The following is a 13,112-nucleotide window of genomic DNA, read 5'->3' as shown; positions in this document are numbered from 1 at the left end:
TCTTTTTCATTCATCCAAATTTATTCAACAAGATGAAACACTGAGTTGGCCAGAGAAAAAAAAACCAGCACTGAGGGCACTGCCCGCACCCCATGCTTGTGCCTCGGTCACACAGGACCCACAGTCCCTCAGTCGCAGCAGGACCTTCCCCTTTCACAGCATCGGTGGGCTGGGGAAATCAAGGTGACCGTTCCTGTGGCAGCCGTTGGTTCTTTGGTCATCCCCTGCCAGCATCTCAGCCCACAGCAGAGATGACTAGTGCAAAGTAATAAAACCAATAACCCCGCAAACCAGCAGTTGCGAGGCTAATTCCTCCCCAAAACTGCAGGGCTCAAGGGCACATGGCCCAGGCTGGACACAGCTCCCCTGCACAACTGCACCTTTAAGGCAGAAAGCTCCATGCTCAGGCCAGCAGGTTAAAAATAACTTAGAGACACACATCACATGGGAAAGCGTCCGGGGCCGGGAGGCAGGGGGCTTTGCACTCCCGAGGCACCCGAGCGGTGACCCCACAGCCATCGGGATCAGCCGGTGACCGCAGAGCCCCAGCTGCGAGCTGCCACTGGCTTAACCCACCCCTGTGCCCCATGGGGAAGGGGCAGCTCCTGCAGCAAACCCGGGTCGGGAGCCACTGGCCCCCTGCCAGGGTCACAGGAACAGGCCAAGGCTGGTGGCCAGGACCCATCAGGCAGCGCTGCCCCAGCCCAGCTCCCCCCAGCCCTCCCGGGCTCAGCCCGCTCCATGTGGAGGCCGGAGGCGAGCAGCTTCCCACGGCCATACACCCAGCTCACGCTGGTGGGGGTTCCAGCAAGCTCCAGGCTCCACAGCTCCCAAGGGACAGCAGCCTCCTCCCGCAGCCTTGGGGACAGCCTGTTCCCAGCCACGTGGCCTCAGGGATTTCTCCCGTTCCCACGGCAAGGCACACGGGACACGCCATCCCAGGGAACTTTTTACAATTTCCTTCCTTACAGGATCTTTGGGGAAAACAGGAGAGAGCAGAGGCTCGGCCCCAGGGCAGCGCTCAGCCCTGCTCCCGAGCATCGCGTCCCAGGAGCAGGCAGGTCTCCGCAGGGGCGGGGAGGGGGGTCCTTACGGCACAGCACCAGGCAGGAGGCAGCTGCCTGCCCACGGCCAGCACCTCTGCAGGCACAAGGGACCGAGGAAGGTCCCCCCGGCTGGCTGGGTCCAGCCCGGCACTAGACATACTGCTTTTTGGAGGCTGAGCTCCCAGGCCTGCTGCACAGCTTCTCCTCCAGGATGGGGGCTTCGGCAGCCCTGGGGGCATAGGGGTCCGACAGGGGCCTGCTGCCGTTGCCCAGCGCCAGGTTCTCCTCGTTGTGGAAGTTGGCCCAGTTCTGCTCGCTGGAGAGCTTGTTGTAGGCCTGGTAGGGTGGCATGTGGCTCTCGGCCATGGGCAGGAAGGGGTAGTGCTTGGGCGCGTAGGGACCTGAGACCATGTCATCGGCAAAGGCGTCCCGGCTCGGGCCAGCCGGCACAGACACCTTCTTGATGTTGCTAAGTAGATTCTTGCAGCAGAGGTGGAAAAGCTCCAGGAGGTTCAGGACTAAGGAGATGAGGCCCATCACCAGCATGAAGATGATAAAGATGCTCTTCTCAGTGGGGCGGGAGATGAAGCAGTCTACCTGATGGGGGCAGGGGTCCCTCTTGCACACGTAGCGGGGCACCATGGAGAAGCCGTACAGGTACCACTGGCCAACGAGGAAGCCAGCTTCAAAGATGCTCTTGCAGATCACACTGATGATGTACGTCCACATCAACGCCCCTCGAATCTTGAGCCGCCCGTCCTCCGTCACATAAATCTTGGACATCTTCTTTTCCACGGCTGCCAGGGCTTGCTCGATCTTCGGGTCCTTGCTGTGGATAGCCCGAAGCTCGCTCTCCTGTTGCTTCAGCTTCTCCTCCTTCCGGGAGAGATAGACAACGTGGCCAAGGTAAATCAGGGTTGGGGTGCTGACAAAGAGGAACTGGAGCACCCAGTAGCGGATATGGGAGATGGGGAAGGCTTTGTCATAGCAGACGTTGGTGCAGCCGGGCTGCTTGGTGTTGCACACAAAATCCGACTGCTCGTCCCCCCACACGGACTCCCCAGCCAAGCCCAGGATGAGGATGCGGAAGATGAAAAGCACGGTGAGCCAGATCTTCCCGATCACAGTTGAGTGCTCCTGGACTTGGTCCAGCAGTTTCTCCAGGAAACCCCAGTCGCCCATCTTCTAGGGAGCCTCGTGCCTCTGCCAGAAGAGAGGGGAGGGGAGCCAGGTCAATTCTCTTTCGGTGCAGGATTGCACAGGGCAGACAGGGCTACCTAAACCCCAGGCTTTCTCAGGACACGGCTATTCTGCAGAGGGTCCCAGCAAACCCACCACAGAACATCCCACACCTGGGGGAGGGAGCCAGGCAGGATTTCTGTGCCCAGGAGCGCTCCTCCTACGCCTCACTGCCCAGTGGGGAAACACAGGGCTGGGGGAGAAGAGGCGGCGCAGGGATTCACCTCCCCCAGCAGCACCCAGCCCACAGCACCCATGGCTCGTGGCCGTCCCAGCCTCCCAGGACACAGCCCGTAGGAAAGGGCTCACCGGCTGTTTTGGGGCTGCCATAACACCCAGAGAGAGAGCGTGGCGGGGGCTCACAGGAGCAGCCCAGATTTGCCTCACCTACGGCCCCAGCTTCACCAAAGGGCAGAGCACAGCAGGGTCACAGGAGGGGAAGCACAAACTCCCGGGGTACAGCAGCCACGCAATGCCTCTTCAGGGCTCACCCCAAACTGCAGGGACAGTCCCCACACAGCTCCCTTGCTGTGGGGTGATGGCACCCCAGCCCTGGCACACTCCCCCTTGCCCAGGGCTTTCCCCAGCCTGGGGACCCCTGAGACCACTCACCGCACACAGACCTGCTGTGGGGACCCCCGGGGTGTCTCAGCCTCACCCCCGGCTGCCAGTGAGCCCAGCCGGCATCCCCCAGCGGGAGCTGAGCCCTGCAGCCCGGCTGGGAGAGGGGAGGTGGCCGCAGCCCTGGCTCCTAATTAACCTCTGCCAATTAAGCAGGCAGAGGTGCCAGCTGGGCAGTTAACGGAACCCCCAGCCGCGGCGGGGTGAGGGGAAGCCCCGGAGCAGAAAGCGGGTGCAAGCGGTGAAGGGTGCCCCGAAGCAGACAACAGGGTGTGGGGGTACCCCCCCGTCCCCAAGCACGGGGTTCCCAGCGGTGCCCGGTGCCCCGGGGGAGCCGCAGCCGCCGGGGGTCCCGGGCACCCCTCACTCACCTCCGCCGCGCCGGGCACGTCCCGCCTGGCTCGGGCCGCGCTGGGTGTGAGCGGCCGGGCCGGGCCGGGCGGCTCTGGCCGTGCGGGGCCCGGGGGAGCCGGGGGAGGAGCACGGGCAGGAAACGGGGGGCCGGGGCTTAGCGCCGTGCCGCAGGTGTGCGGGGCCGCCCCAGCCCGCTGCCCCCGGCAAGGGGGCGGCCCCGGCGGGGCGGGGCGGGGCGGGGGCGGGGGGTCCGCCGGGGCTGGGGCTCCGCCACCGGGACAAACCCGCTGAGCGGGGGAGGGACCTGCCCGCGGGCGGGACCCCTCGGCAAAGTCACCCCGCTGGGGCTTTCGGTGCCCGCACGGCGGGTGGGGATGGGGGAGGGGAGCACCGTGGGGAGGCAGGGCTGGGGGGGCCCCCAGGGTGTCCCCGGGGATGCTCCGGTCCCTGCCCGCGCCGGCGGGGCCCCCGGGAGTCGGTGCGGCGCGACGGGCGCTGGGTGGTGCTGGAGCCACGCCGGAGCCCGGCGCTGCCCGCCCGCGTCCCGCCGGCTGCTGGGCTGAGCCGCGCTGGGGGTCCAGGGCCTGCCCCCACCCCCCCGCCAGGTTTTAAGCTGAGCTTTGCTGTCGGGGGGGGGCTCATACGGGGCGCCGCGGGGGGTGCAGACCCCCCAGAAGGAAGGAGGGGCAGCTGGTGGGCAGACGCTGACATTTTATGCGCAGACTTAAGTGCTGCTGGTTTCAGAGGGCAAAACCCCTGTGTGCCCCCCGGCGGCCTGCAGCGGCCGCAAAGGGCTGGCACACTTGGCGTGGGCTGCGTGGGACTAGCCGGGGGCGGCGGGTTTGGGCTTGGCCTATCCACACCAGAAACTAGGCCAGACCGCACACACAGCTGGGAGCTGCCGCCTCTCCTGCACCGAGACGTGGTGTTTCCTCCTCACAGACCGTGCCGCGGCTGGGCAGAGGGCAGAGCCGGAACAGCATCATTATATTTAATATAAAATAATTGCTGTGCTTCGGGTAGCACCCACGTGCCACCCAATGCCGTGGCACCGGGGTGCTGCAGAGCCCAGTGCCCATCTCCCAGCTCGCCCACCATGAATACCGCTTCCCCCTTCCCACCACCTCTGGGTTATGTACACCACTACGTGAGGACCCCCCTTGGCCCCGCTCCCTAGTGGCGCTCTGCACCCCGCCAGCCCTCTGTGGGTGGAAATGAGCACCTCCAGGGAACTGCCTCAAAACCACAAAGGAACGGGAGCTGCGCTCACCCATGGATATGCCAGCTCCCATGTTGCTTCACCCACCAGGAGCACCGTGCCCAGCACAGGCTTCACCCACACCAGCCACAGGTCCCCAGTAAACCATGCAGGTGTCCTAAAGCAGACCCGCGCTGGTGTCAGAGCCTCTTCCCAGTCGGACACCCTGTGCTGTCTGACCTCCTGGAGCATCTTTCCAGGTGACACAGGTGATGCTGTGCTGGGGTGCCCACAGGAGACGCCTGTGCTGGAAGTGCTTGCTCCATGTCTGGCACTGAGATATGTTATGTGCCACCCTGCCGGCAGCGTGGGCATCGCTGTCATGGCCTCTCGCAGCGGCACGAGCCCTGGCTGTGTCGGCGTACGCCACGACACGCTCTTGGGTCTGGGGAAGCACGAGTGGGCTGAGCAGAGCTGGAAACACAGCTGGCCAGAGCACTGGCAGACCCTCCGCATAGCACTGCTTAAGGAGAGATTAAATGGAAATAATTTCTATTTATTGCAATATTTATCAAGGTTTAGTAAATAATTTATGCTGATTCCTCTTTGATTTCCTTGGGGGCCAGTGTTCAGTTCTAGTGAATTAAAGTTTAACAACATGTGACAAGCTGTAAGGAGGTGGAATGGGCAGACAGTGGGCATGCCGGCACCGGGGCTTGACCCGTGCTGCCCGGGCTCGGGTGGGAGCGAGGAGCACCCAGCTGTGGACTCCTGGGGAACTTCTGCAAATCCATTTCTTCTGCCCTCACCAGCCCCCCCCCACCCCCCCAATTTACAGTGTGCAGAACGTCTACAAACAACACGATGTTTATTGGCCTTTTGGATCCATAGCTGATGCTGCGCGTGACATGTCCGTCTAAGGCTCAGGGGGTGCAAAGACACCGAGGGGAGCAGCAGGGTCAGCGAGGGCCTTTGGCAGGACATTGGCATGATGCTTGCACAAGCAAAGGGGGAAAGCTGGTCCTGCCCCAGTATTGGCCAGCTGGGGCACCGGTTTGGGTGTCACCAGCCCTGACCGGGCACTGACTGATGCATTCATACCCAGCATGGGAGCAGCAGAGCCGGAGGACCCAAGAGAAGCTGTTGGGACATGGAAGCCCCCATGTTCCCTCCTGCCAGTCCCAGTCCTATGTGCCTTCCAGGCTCAAAAGCTTCATCACTGCATCTTTCGGCTGGGCTCACTGCCGGGCCAGGCAGTGCTGGCTGCTGTGGTGGGGTCGGCTGCTCAGCAGTCGTGCACGGCATCTGTGCATTGGTGTGATTTTCAAGCCCTGTGGCACCACGGCGTGCAGGCAGCAGAGCTCTGGGTCTGCCCTTGCCTTACCTGCATCTGCTCAGGCACCCATGGGCCTCCCTTGGAGGACTTTAGTTTGTTGGGTTTAGTCGTTTTTCACACGGGTCAGCTCTTGAGGGTTCGGGGACTTGGCAGGCTTGAAAAGCTGCTGGGCCAAGGGGAAGGCAAACCGGCTGGGATGGGCAAGCTCACAGCTCCTCTCCTCTGTGGAAAGAACAGACACCCTCAGGCACACCCACGGGTAGCTGGCACCCTCCTACCGCTGAGTGTGCCCACGCTGCTGGGACACCCGGGGACGTGCCCATGGTCCCAAGCAGGAGAGATCCTGTGGATGCGTCCCCCTCCCCTTTAGACCCATCGGGGTCCTGGCTGAAGAGTCTGGTGGTGGCATCACCAGTGGCCACCTCTGGGGCCAGCCATCCCCGGACACGTCTCCCTCCCTCTTCCCCTCCCAGCACCGCATCAGATGGCAGTCAGGTTGGGAGCCGAGGCCCGCAGGGCTGCTACACACCTAGGCTGGGACTTGTCCTTCTCCTCTGTCTTGAGGTGGCACCGGCAGGTGGAGGCCTTGCTGTAGCTGACGGAGCGCTTGGTGGACTTCCACTTCTGTGCACGCCGCACAACCCGCTTGAAGATGAGGTAGAAGATCTCACAGACTGTGAGGATGATGCAGATGGAGGAGGCTCCAACCATGAAATAAGTGAAGACTCTCTTTTCGGTTGGCCGAGCGATGTAGCAGTCTACAGTGTTGGGGCAGGGGTCCACGTTGGAGCACTTGACCAGCCGTGGCAAGTCGAAGCTGTCCCACATCTTGTGGAGGAGGTAGAGGAACAGGATCTCTATGATAAGCTTGAAGAAGAGGCTGAGCAGGTAGGTCCACCACAGCCCACCGTGCTTCTTGCCTGTGTCGCTGTAGAGCTTGGGACAATTCTCCCCGTTCTTCTCCCGGTTCTTCTTCTCCCGGTCCTCCCGGTAGGCCACGTGCATGATGACCAGGAGGGAAGGGCAAGTGACAAAGATAAGCTGCAGGGCCCAGAGGCGGATGTGGGAAATGGGGAAGAAGTGGTCATAGCAGACATTGGTGCAGCCCGGCTGCCGCGTGTTGCAGTCAAAGTCCTTCTGCTCATCTCCCCACACGCGCTCGGCTGCCACCACGTAGACCAGCACACGGAAGACAAAGACCACGGAGAGCCAGATGCGGCCGAAGGCCGTGGAGTACTTGTTGACACCGCTGAGCAGCGCCTGCAGTGTTTTCCAATCCATGGTGGCCAGCGGAGGCCAGAGTCACCCAACCTGGAGAAACAGCAGCAGAAGCAGTGGGTAAAGAGATATGATGGGAGACAGCAACGGGGTGGCTCATCTCTCGCTGCACTTACTCTCATTGCCCTGCCTGAAGCTCTCCCTCACCACATTACACTCATGTGGGGTGGGGGGACCATCCCACTCGTGGGCAGTTAAGCCCAGCCCCGCGCTCTCCTGGTGACAGTCAGGGGTGACTCAACCGCTCTGCACTTCCTTCAGCCTTCTGAGGCTTTGCTGTAAGGCATGAGCCACCCAGCCAAGTCCCTGCCGCCAAGTCCCTGCCACCAAGTCCCCGGCCTGATTGTGCATGTTGGTGTAAATTGGCAGCACAATACCCTGGAGCGGGCCAGGATCAACAAGGGGAGGCTGTGCCTGGGCGGCAGGCGGGGGCGGCAGTGCATGGCGCTTGGCATGTCAGCAAAGCGAAGGTTTGTGTGGACACCAGCCCCATGAGCTGGCAGGTCCCTTGGGACAGAGAGGGGAGGGGACTCTGCAGCGCATTTCCATCCCCAACTGCGTCTTCCTTCTGCCCCCCTGCCCGCAGGGGCATGTGCTGATGGTGGCCAGGATGGATTTCCAGTGCCCTGGCAGCTCCCTCTTGGCTGCTGGGGCACTGGCTCCCTCCCCACGGGGTGCAGCACCGGAGCAGTGTGGCTCCCAGCCTGCACTCCCCAGGCACATCCTCTTTCCTCCCCTGCACGACCTCCACTAGCATGTTTTGAGGATAGATGGGGACCTTTACCATTAGGGAGATTCCAGGGGATCTCAGGCTTGGTCCCAGCTGGTTCCAGCCTTCCCTGAGCCTCAGTTTCATGGGTAAAATGGGCTAAACCGGCCGTCGTGCTTTCTAATGCTGAGAGCCGAAGGGGAAGCGGCTGCTGCAGACCTGGGATGCCACGCCAAGGATCGGTTTTCTTTCTCACAGGTCATGCCCGAGGCAGCCTGAGCATGGGTGAGAGCAGGGCTGCTGAAAGTAAGAGTCCATGCGTGTCACCGGCGCCCTGCACCCCACTGCCTCGCACTGGCTAAACCGGCTCCATGGCTCAGCCTGGGGCTGCCCCGGTGCAAGGAAGGCGGCGTGCTAAGCCCGACCCGGAGCTTTACTGCTGCCTGGATTTACAAACCCTGGGTGATTTTTTACCCAGAGGTGAGTTGGCAGCTGTTGACTCTGTGCTGTAAAGGTGTTTCCTGTGACAGAGGGCTTCACAGGATAGCAGGCTGGAGCCAACCCCGCACCGTTAGCTTTTAAAGGGTTGCTTTGGTTAATACACACCGCTGCTGATGGGACCACGGCAGGGTTTGCAGTGTGGGAGTGAAGATCAGAGCAAAGCACCCTATGATCCCAGGGTAAGCAGGGAGAGCTAAGCCCTTGATGGACAGAGCAAAGCACCAGCAATGCTCAGAGGAAACTTTTAGCAGCCTCTTTGCGTTTGCAAGAATCAGTCCGGTTTTGTGAGGGACTGCCAAGTTTTGTGGGTCTGTGCCCAGCAGCGAGGACATGCTGCAGGCCAGCTCCTCACATGCTGCAGGAACAGTCCAGCTGTGCCCGCAGAGCTGTTGCGGGTCTGCAGCGCCGGGTGCTTTCATGGCTCCAGCAGAAGGAATGTGCCGAAGCCCTGCGGGAGCCACGACTGGCCCAGCAGGTTGGGGCTGGGGCTGGGACACCCGGGGGATCCCATGTACGGTTGGGGAGGCAGCACTGTGGTCAGCAAATTCTTCCAGGGGAAACATGTCCCAGATATTGCCAGCCCCAAAATTTTATTCCTGCATTTTCTACAAGAGGTGTTTTGCATGAGAAAAATATGGGTTGTTTTTTTTTCAGACAAACGCTTTGTTTCTGGCTGCTGACCAGCCTGCCTGGGGAGTGCAGGATGGCCCCAGAGCAACCGGGCTGCTCCAATTTCAGGCCAGATAGAAAGCTTCGTTCAACCCCAAAAGCTAATTCCTTCAATCCCAGCTACTCAGGTCAATCAGCGCTGCACATTTGCTGTCCCACTCCCACAGAGCTGCTGCCCACTGCCAACCCAGTGCCCTTCGAGACGTACCTGGCACAGGCTCAGGATCCTTCCCCACTCACCAGGGGCTGCAGGGTAGGAAGGGCCCAGCGCGGGGCATGGCTGGGGGCACAATGGTTCAGCGTTCTCTTGTCCGGGGAGGGCTGTGTGGCGGGGCAAGGTGTCCCAGGGCTGGGAGAAGGGAACAGAGCCTGGAGCCCAGAGCCTGTGGGGCTGCCCAGAGCCTGTCCCCGGCCGGGGCCACCCCACAACAAGCCCCAAACCTTCCACCGTGCCCTCACGCTGCTGGCCTGGGGATGCACTGAGAAGTGCAGCTTATCCGAGGGGGACTGAGCTGGGGTCCTGCGCCAGCATGTGCCGAGTGCCAGGGCAGCGCCTCTGCCCAGCCCTGCATAGCTCCGCTTGCCACCTCATCTGAAACTGGAAGATCCTCCTCCCCGGCAAACCCGCGGCAGCTAGCTGGGGTGGGGAGCAATCACAGTGCTCCCACCCAGCAATTTGCTTTAACACTGGGAGAGGGGAGATGCTTCTTCCCCCTCCTCAGCCAAAAGCTGGTGCCAGTGGCAGAGCTCACAGCCCCTGCACGCCCCTGGGGCCAGTGCCCCCTCGCCAACCCGCCAATTCACCCATGTGCCCATCTCCAGGGCCCCAGCACCCACCTGCGCAGCTCAGCCCAGCGACACAGCTCCAGCCATGGACCCACAGCAGGGTGGGAAAGGGAGCGTGAGGTCTGTGCCGAGCCCCGTGCCGGGGTGTGGTGTGCGGTGCCGTGGGAGCCCCGCGACCCAGCCGGCACTGGCTGGCAGCCAGGCAGAGCAGGGGCAATGCTCCAGGTGTGCTTGGCTCTGCCGGCAGTGACGGTTTGCCTCCCGCAAAGGCCGGCACCCTCTCCAGCCCCCAGCGTGCCAGCCCGCTGCGTCACTGCCGGGTCCTGCCCCGCGTGGGTGCAGGGTGTTGGGCCCGAAAGCGCCCAGCTCCTGCCTGGGATGCAAAGGCAGTAGAATGGGGCTGTGCACGTTCTCCTGGGAGGGGTTCAGCCTCTTTGGGTCCCTGGGGAGGGTGGTGGGATGGAGGAGCAGGGCCGGGGGTGGCCGTTCCTGCTCCTCGGGGTGCCACGCCGTGCCATCCCCCTGCATCACCCTGAAAGTGCACAGCCCCATGTGCCAGAGACCCTGGCACTGCCTGGGGGGGGGTCCCAACGTGGCCCTGTGCACTGCTGGCGTCTCCACCTTATACCACCAGAGGCACAGCAGCCCCGGCTCTAACACAGCTCCCACCTGCACCCCATTAGCACCACGGGGTCCATCCCCCCACAACCTGCAGGTCCCCACAGTCCTATGAGCACCCCACACCTCTGCCCCGCTGCGCTGGAGGTACCTGCCCAGCCGGTACAGGGCCAGAGGGAGGCGGCCGGGTCCAGGCACCTTTTGGAGCGGAGAAGCTCTTTCCCAGCTGTGCTGTCTGCAGCCCTCCTTGCGTGCCCAGGTTTTGCCCGCAGCACTGAGCCTGCGTGGGGAGGGAAAGGGTAGTTTGTTCTGTTCCCAGTAACTGGGTGAGTCTGGCAAACAGCTCCCGTAGAAGTTCTTGTCTGCGCACATGCACACACATGCTCGGGTTGAACAATGAAGGTGGATCAAATCTTGAAGTGAGATCAGCTGAGCCAGATTCCTCTGCAAGCAACACCAGTGGTTCCTGCCAGGTGATGCTCCATCCCCTGCACGGGTGGCTACAGGCACTGCAAATCTGGCAGGAAACCCCGGGCAAGACCAGGACAGCTGGGGGCTGGCACGGGCTCACACCATCCCCCAGCAACAGGGCAGCCAGCAGCTGTTCTTAAGAATCACAGATTATGCAATTATAGCCTACTTTTTAAACTATTTTGCCTTAGTAATAGTTTTGCAACAGCACATCGGTATCTCCAACCTACATCAACCTGCAGCCACTGCCCTGCTGGTGCCGGGCTGTCCCAGATGAGACCTTTCCCAAAGAGTGACACGGAGTGGGTGGCAGAGCACGGCAGCAGGGATCCCTGCAGCGGGACCCCGTCCTGCCAGCTGCCTCCAGTCCTGTCCTGGTAAGCCCTGGGATGTGTCCTTACGGGGACAGGTCCCTCTCCCCAGAGCGCCGGTGGCACCCAGGAGGCTGAGTCAGCCTCTCCCTGCCCCAGGCTGCTGGGTGCCCTGCTCAGCCTCTCCTCCTGGAGCAGCCCCATTTCATGCCTCTGCAGACGTGGCCCCGGCAGGAATGCGTTTCCGTTCGCCCGTGGTTTACCCAGCCTCTCGGTTGCCCCGAGGCTTTCCTGGCATCACTCCGGCACACCCCGGGGCTGAGGACTCCGTGGCATTTTTCCCAGGCGCTCCCTGGCCTGCGGAGCCCCATGCGGTGCCTCGCCACAGCTACCCCTCCCGTGGGGACACATTTGAAGAGCCCCAATGGGTGCTTGATGTTGTGAAAGATTTGCTCTCTGCACTCGTGGCAGACAAGGAGCCACTCACCCAGCAGATTTTTGGCTGCAGGAGGTCAAATATAGCGGGGGGGGTTTGCTGGGCTGGGGACATGGCAGGGAGCAGCCACGTGAATGGGGCCCAGGAGAGCCACAGCAAACCCTTGTGGGAGCCCTGGGGGTGCGGAGCGGGGTGAGCCTGGAGGAAGGGGCAGACACAGGCACCCTCATCCAGATGAGAGCAAAGGAAGCTCTCTGGAGCGGCTGGGAGCCCCCCCCTCACCCAAAGCTGCCTTTTCGTGGTTCCGTCGTCAGGATCAGGAATTTGAGCTATGTTGTTGTGGAGAGCCGGTGTGGCAGGAGCTCTGGCAGGAATCTGGGGGCTGTGGACTTTGAGATAAAAAACCCAGGAGAGAGGGAAGATGGCGAGAACAGCCAGCAGGTCTGACTTCTTGCGAAGGCAGCAGTTCCTTGCCCCACAGCAAAACCCTGTAAGAGCCAAGCGAAAAGCGGGGCTGGATCCCCCCCAGCAGCCTCTCGCCTGCAATTTCAGCATTTCAGGAGGGGCCATGCAGTTCAGGTTCAGGTGCCTTCTGGCACGGGCAGAAGCTTCCCCCTAAGGCAGTTGGGTGGGGAGCAGAAACACCCTGTGTTTTGCAGTGTTTTGCAGCATGGAGCTGGGTATTTGGGTGTCCCAGCAAAGGGCAAGTCCCCACTCCCTTTCTGACATCCCTTCACTGACTGCTCCAGCGCAGGCACAGGGACAAGGTGCCAACATGGTTTGGCAGCTCTCAGCACTGGGGAGCCCTTGGAGGAGCTTCGGGTGTGTGCCCAGGGTATGTCACCCGGCTCCGCCTCGGTGGGGTGATAGGTGAAAAGCTCCAGTGCCAGATCTGAATGCTAAAAACAGCCAGAGACTTCCAGAGGCCTGGCCCTGGGTCTTCCATAAAGGAAAAAAAATCCGAGCAGTGGAGCCAGCGGCCAGCAAACCAGCAGGAAAACCTCAAAGCCTCTTTAGAAGTGTCTTAAATGGGGCATTGCCGGAGACAGCACTTGGCCACCCGCCAGGGCTGGGACCCAGCTCTGCCTTTTATCTCCAGCTCCCTGCCTGCCAGGAGCGTCCCGGCCATCCCACTCCCGGGCCACGTCCCCAGGGAGGAGACCTCCCCCACAAGTGCTGGGGCACGGGAGTCACCAGGAGCCTGGGAGCCGGCAGCTGGGGCAGCCGCTCGCTCTGGCACGCTGGATGCGAAATGGAGAGCTTCTCTTCAATTCCCAGCAAACAGGCGGTTTTCGGGTGGGGAGGAAACAAGCCCCTGCCAGGAAGGAGATGCTGCCCCCAACCCGAACTGCCACACACGAGACCCTCCACAACCCTGGCTGGACTGGAGTTAGTGATGGGTTTGTTTTAAATCCCCTCTCCCCAGAATTCAGGGGACCTTCTGGGCACCCCACCAGCAAATCCCCTGCATGATGATGCAAAGTCTGGGAAATATTCAGCTTTTATTGTGACACCCCTCAGTTCATCTGCTTTACCACC

The 13,112-nt window shown here is 61.9% G+C and overlaps 2 protein-coding genes across 12 annotated transcripts; both read right to left on the bottom strand.

The window, feature by feature from the left end:
- On the bottom strand, positions 1–3,439 carry GJA4 (gap junction protein alpha 4). The gene is made up of 2 exons (XM_075114735.1): positions 3,278–3,439; positions 1–2,249 (listed from the first exon to the last, which is right to left on the bottom strand). Exon 2 carries the CDS (start codon positions 2,226–2,228, stop codon positions 1,197–1,199), a length of 1,032 nt encoding a protein of 343 aa, XP_074970836.1. The 5' UTR covers positions 2,229–2,249; positions 3,278–3,439; the 3' UTR covers positions 1–1,196.
- Positions 3,440–4,995: 1,556 nt separating this feature from the next.
- On the bottom strand, positions 4,996–11,040 carry GJB3 (gap junction protein beta 3). Of its 11 annotated transcripts, none has more exons than XM_075114787.1 (5): positions 10,507–10,680; positions 9,160–9,300; positions 7,857–8,000; positions 6,324–7,105; positions 4,996–6,016 (listed from the first exon to the last, which is right to left on the bottom strand). In XM_075114787.1, the coding sequence occupies exons 4-5, from the start codon at positions 7,073–7,075 to the stop codon at positions 6,001–6,003; spliced, it is 768 nt and encodes a 255-aa protein (XP_074970888.1). In that variant the 5' UTR covers positions 7,076–7,105; positions 7,857–8,000; positions 9,160–9,300; positions 10,507–10,680; the 3' UTR covers positions 4,996–6,000. The 11 variants fall into 11 exon arrangements, with proteins under 11 accessions (XP_074970888.1, XP_074970890.1, XP_074970885.1 ...); XM_075114789.1 differs by having other exon boundaries at positions 9,160–9,272; positions 10,507–10,631; XM_075114784.1 differs by lacking the exon at positions 7,857–8,000 and having other exon boundaries at positions 10,507–10,719.
- Between the last annotated feature and the right edge of the window lie 2,072 nt (positions 11,041–13,112).

This window comes from Phalacrocorax aristotelis, chromosome 20 (genome assembly GCF_949628215.1).
Source record: "Phalacrocorax aristotelis chromosome 20, bGulAri2.1, whole genome shotgun sequence".
In the NCBI taxonomy this organism is placed as follows: Eukaryota; Metazoa; Chordata; class Aves; order Suliformes; family Phalacrocoracidae; genus Phalacrocorax; species Phalacrocorax aristotelis.
This window is presented reverse-complemented; position numbering and strand designations above follow the sequence as displayed.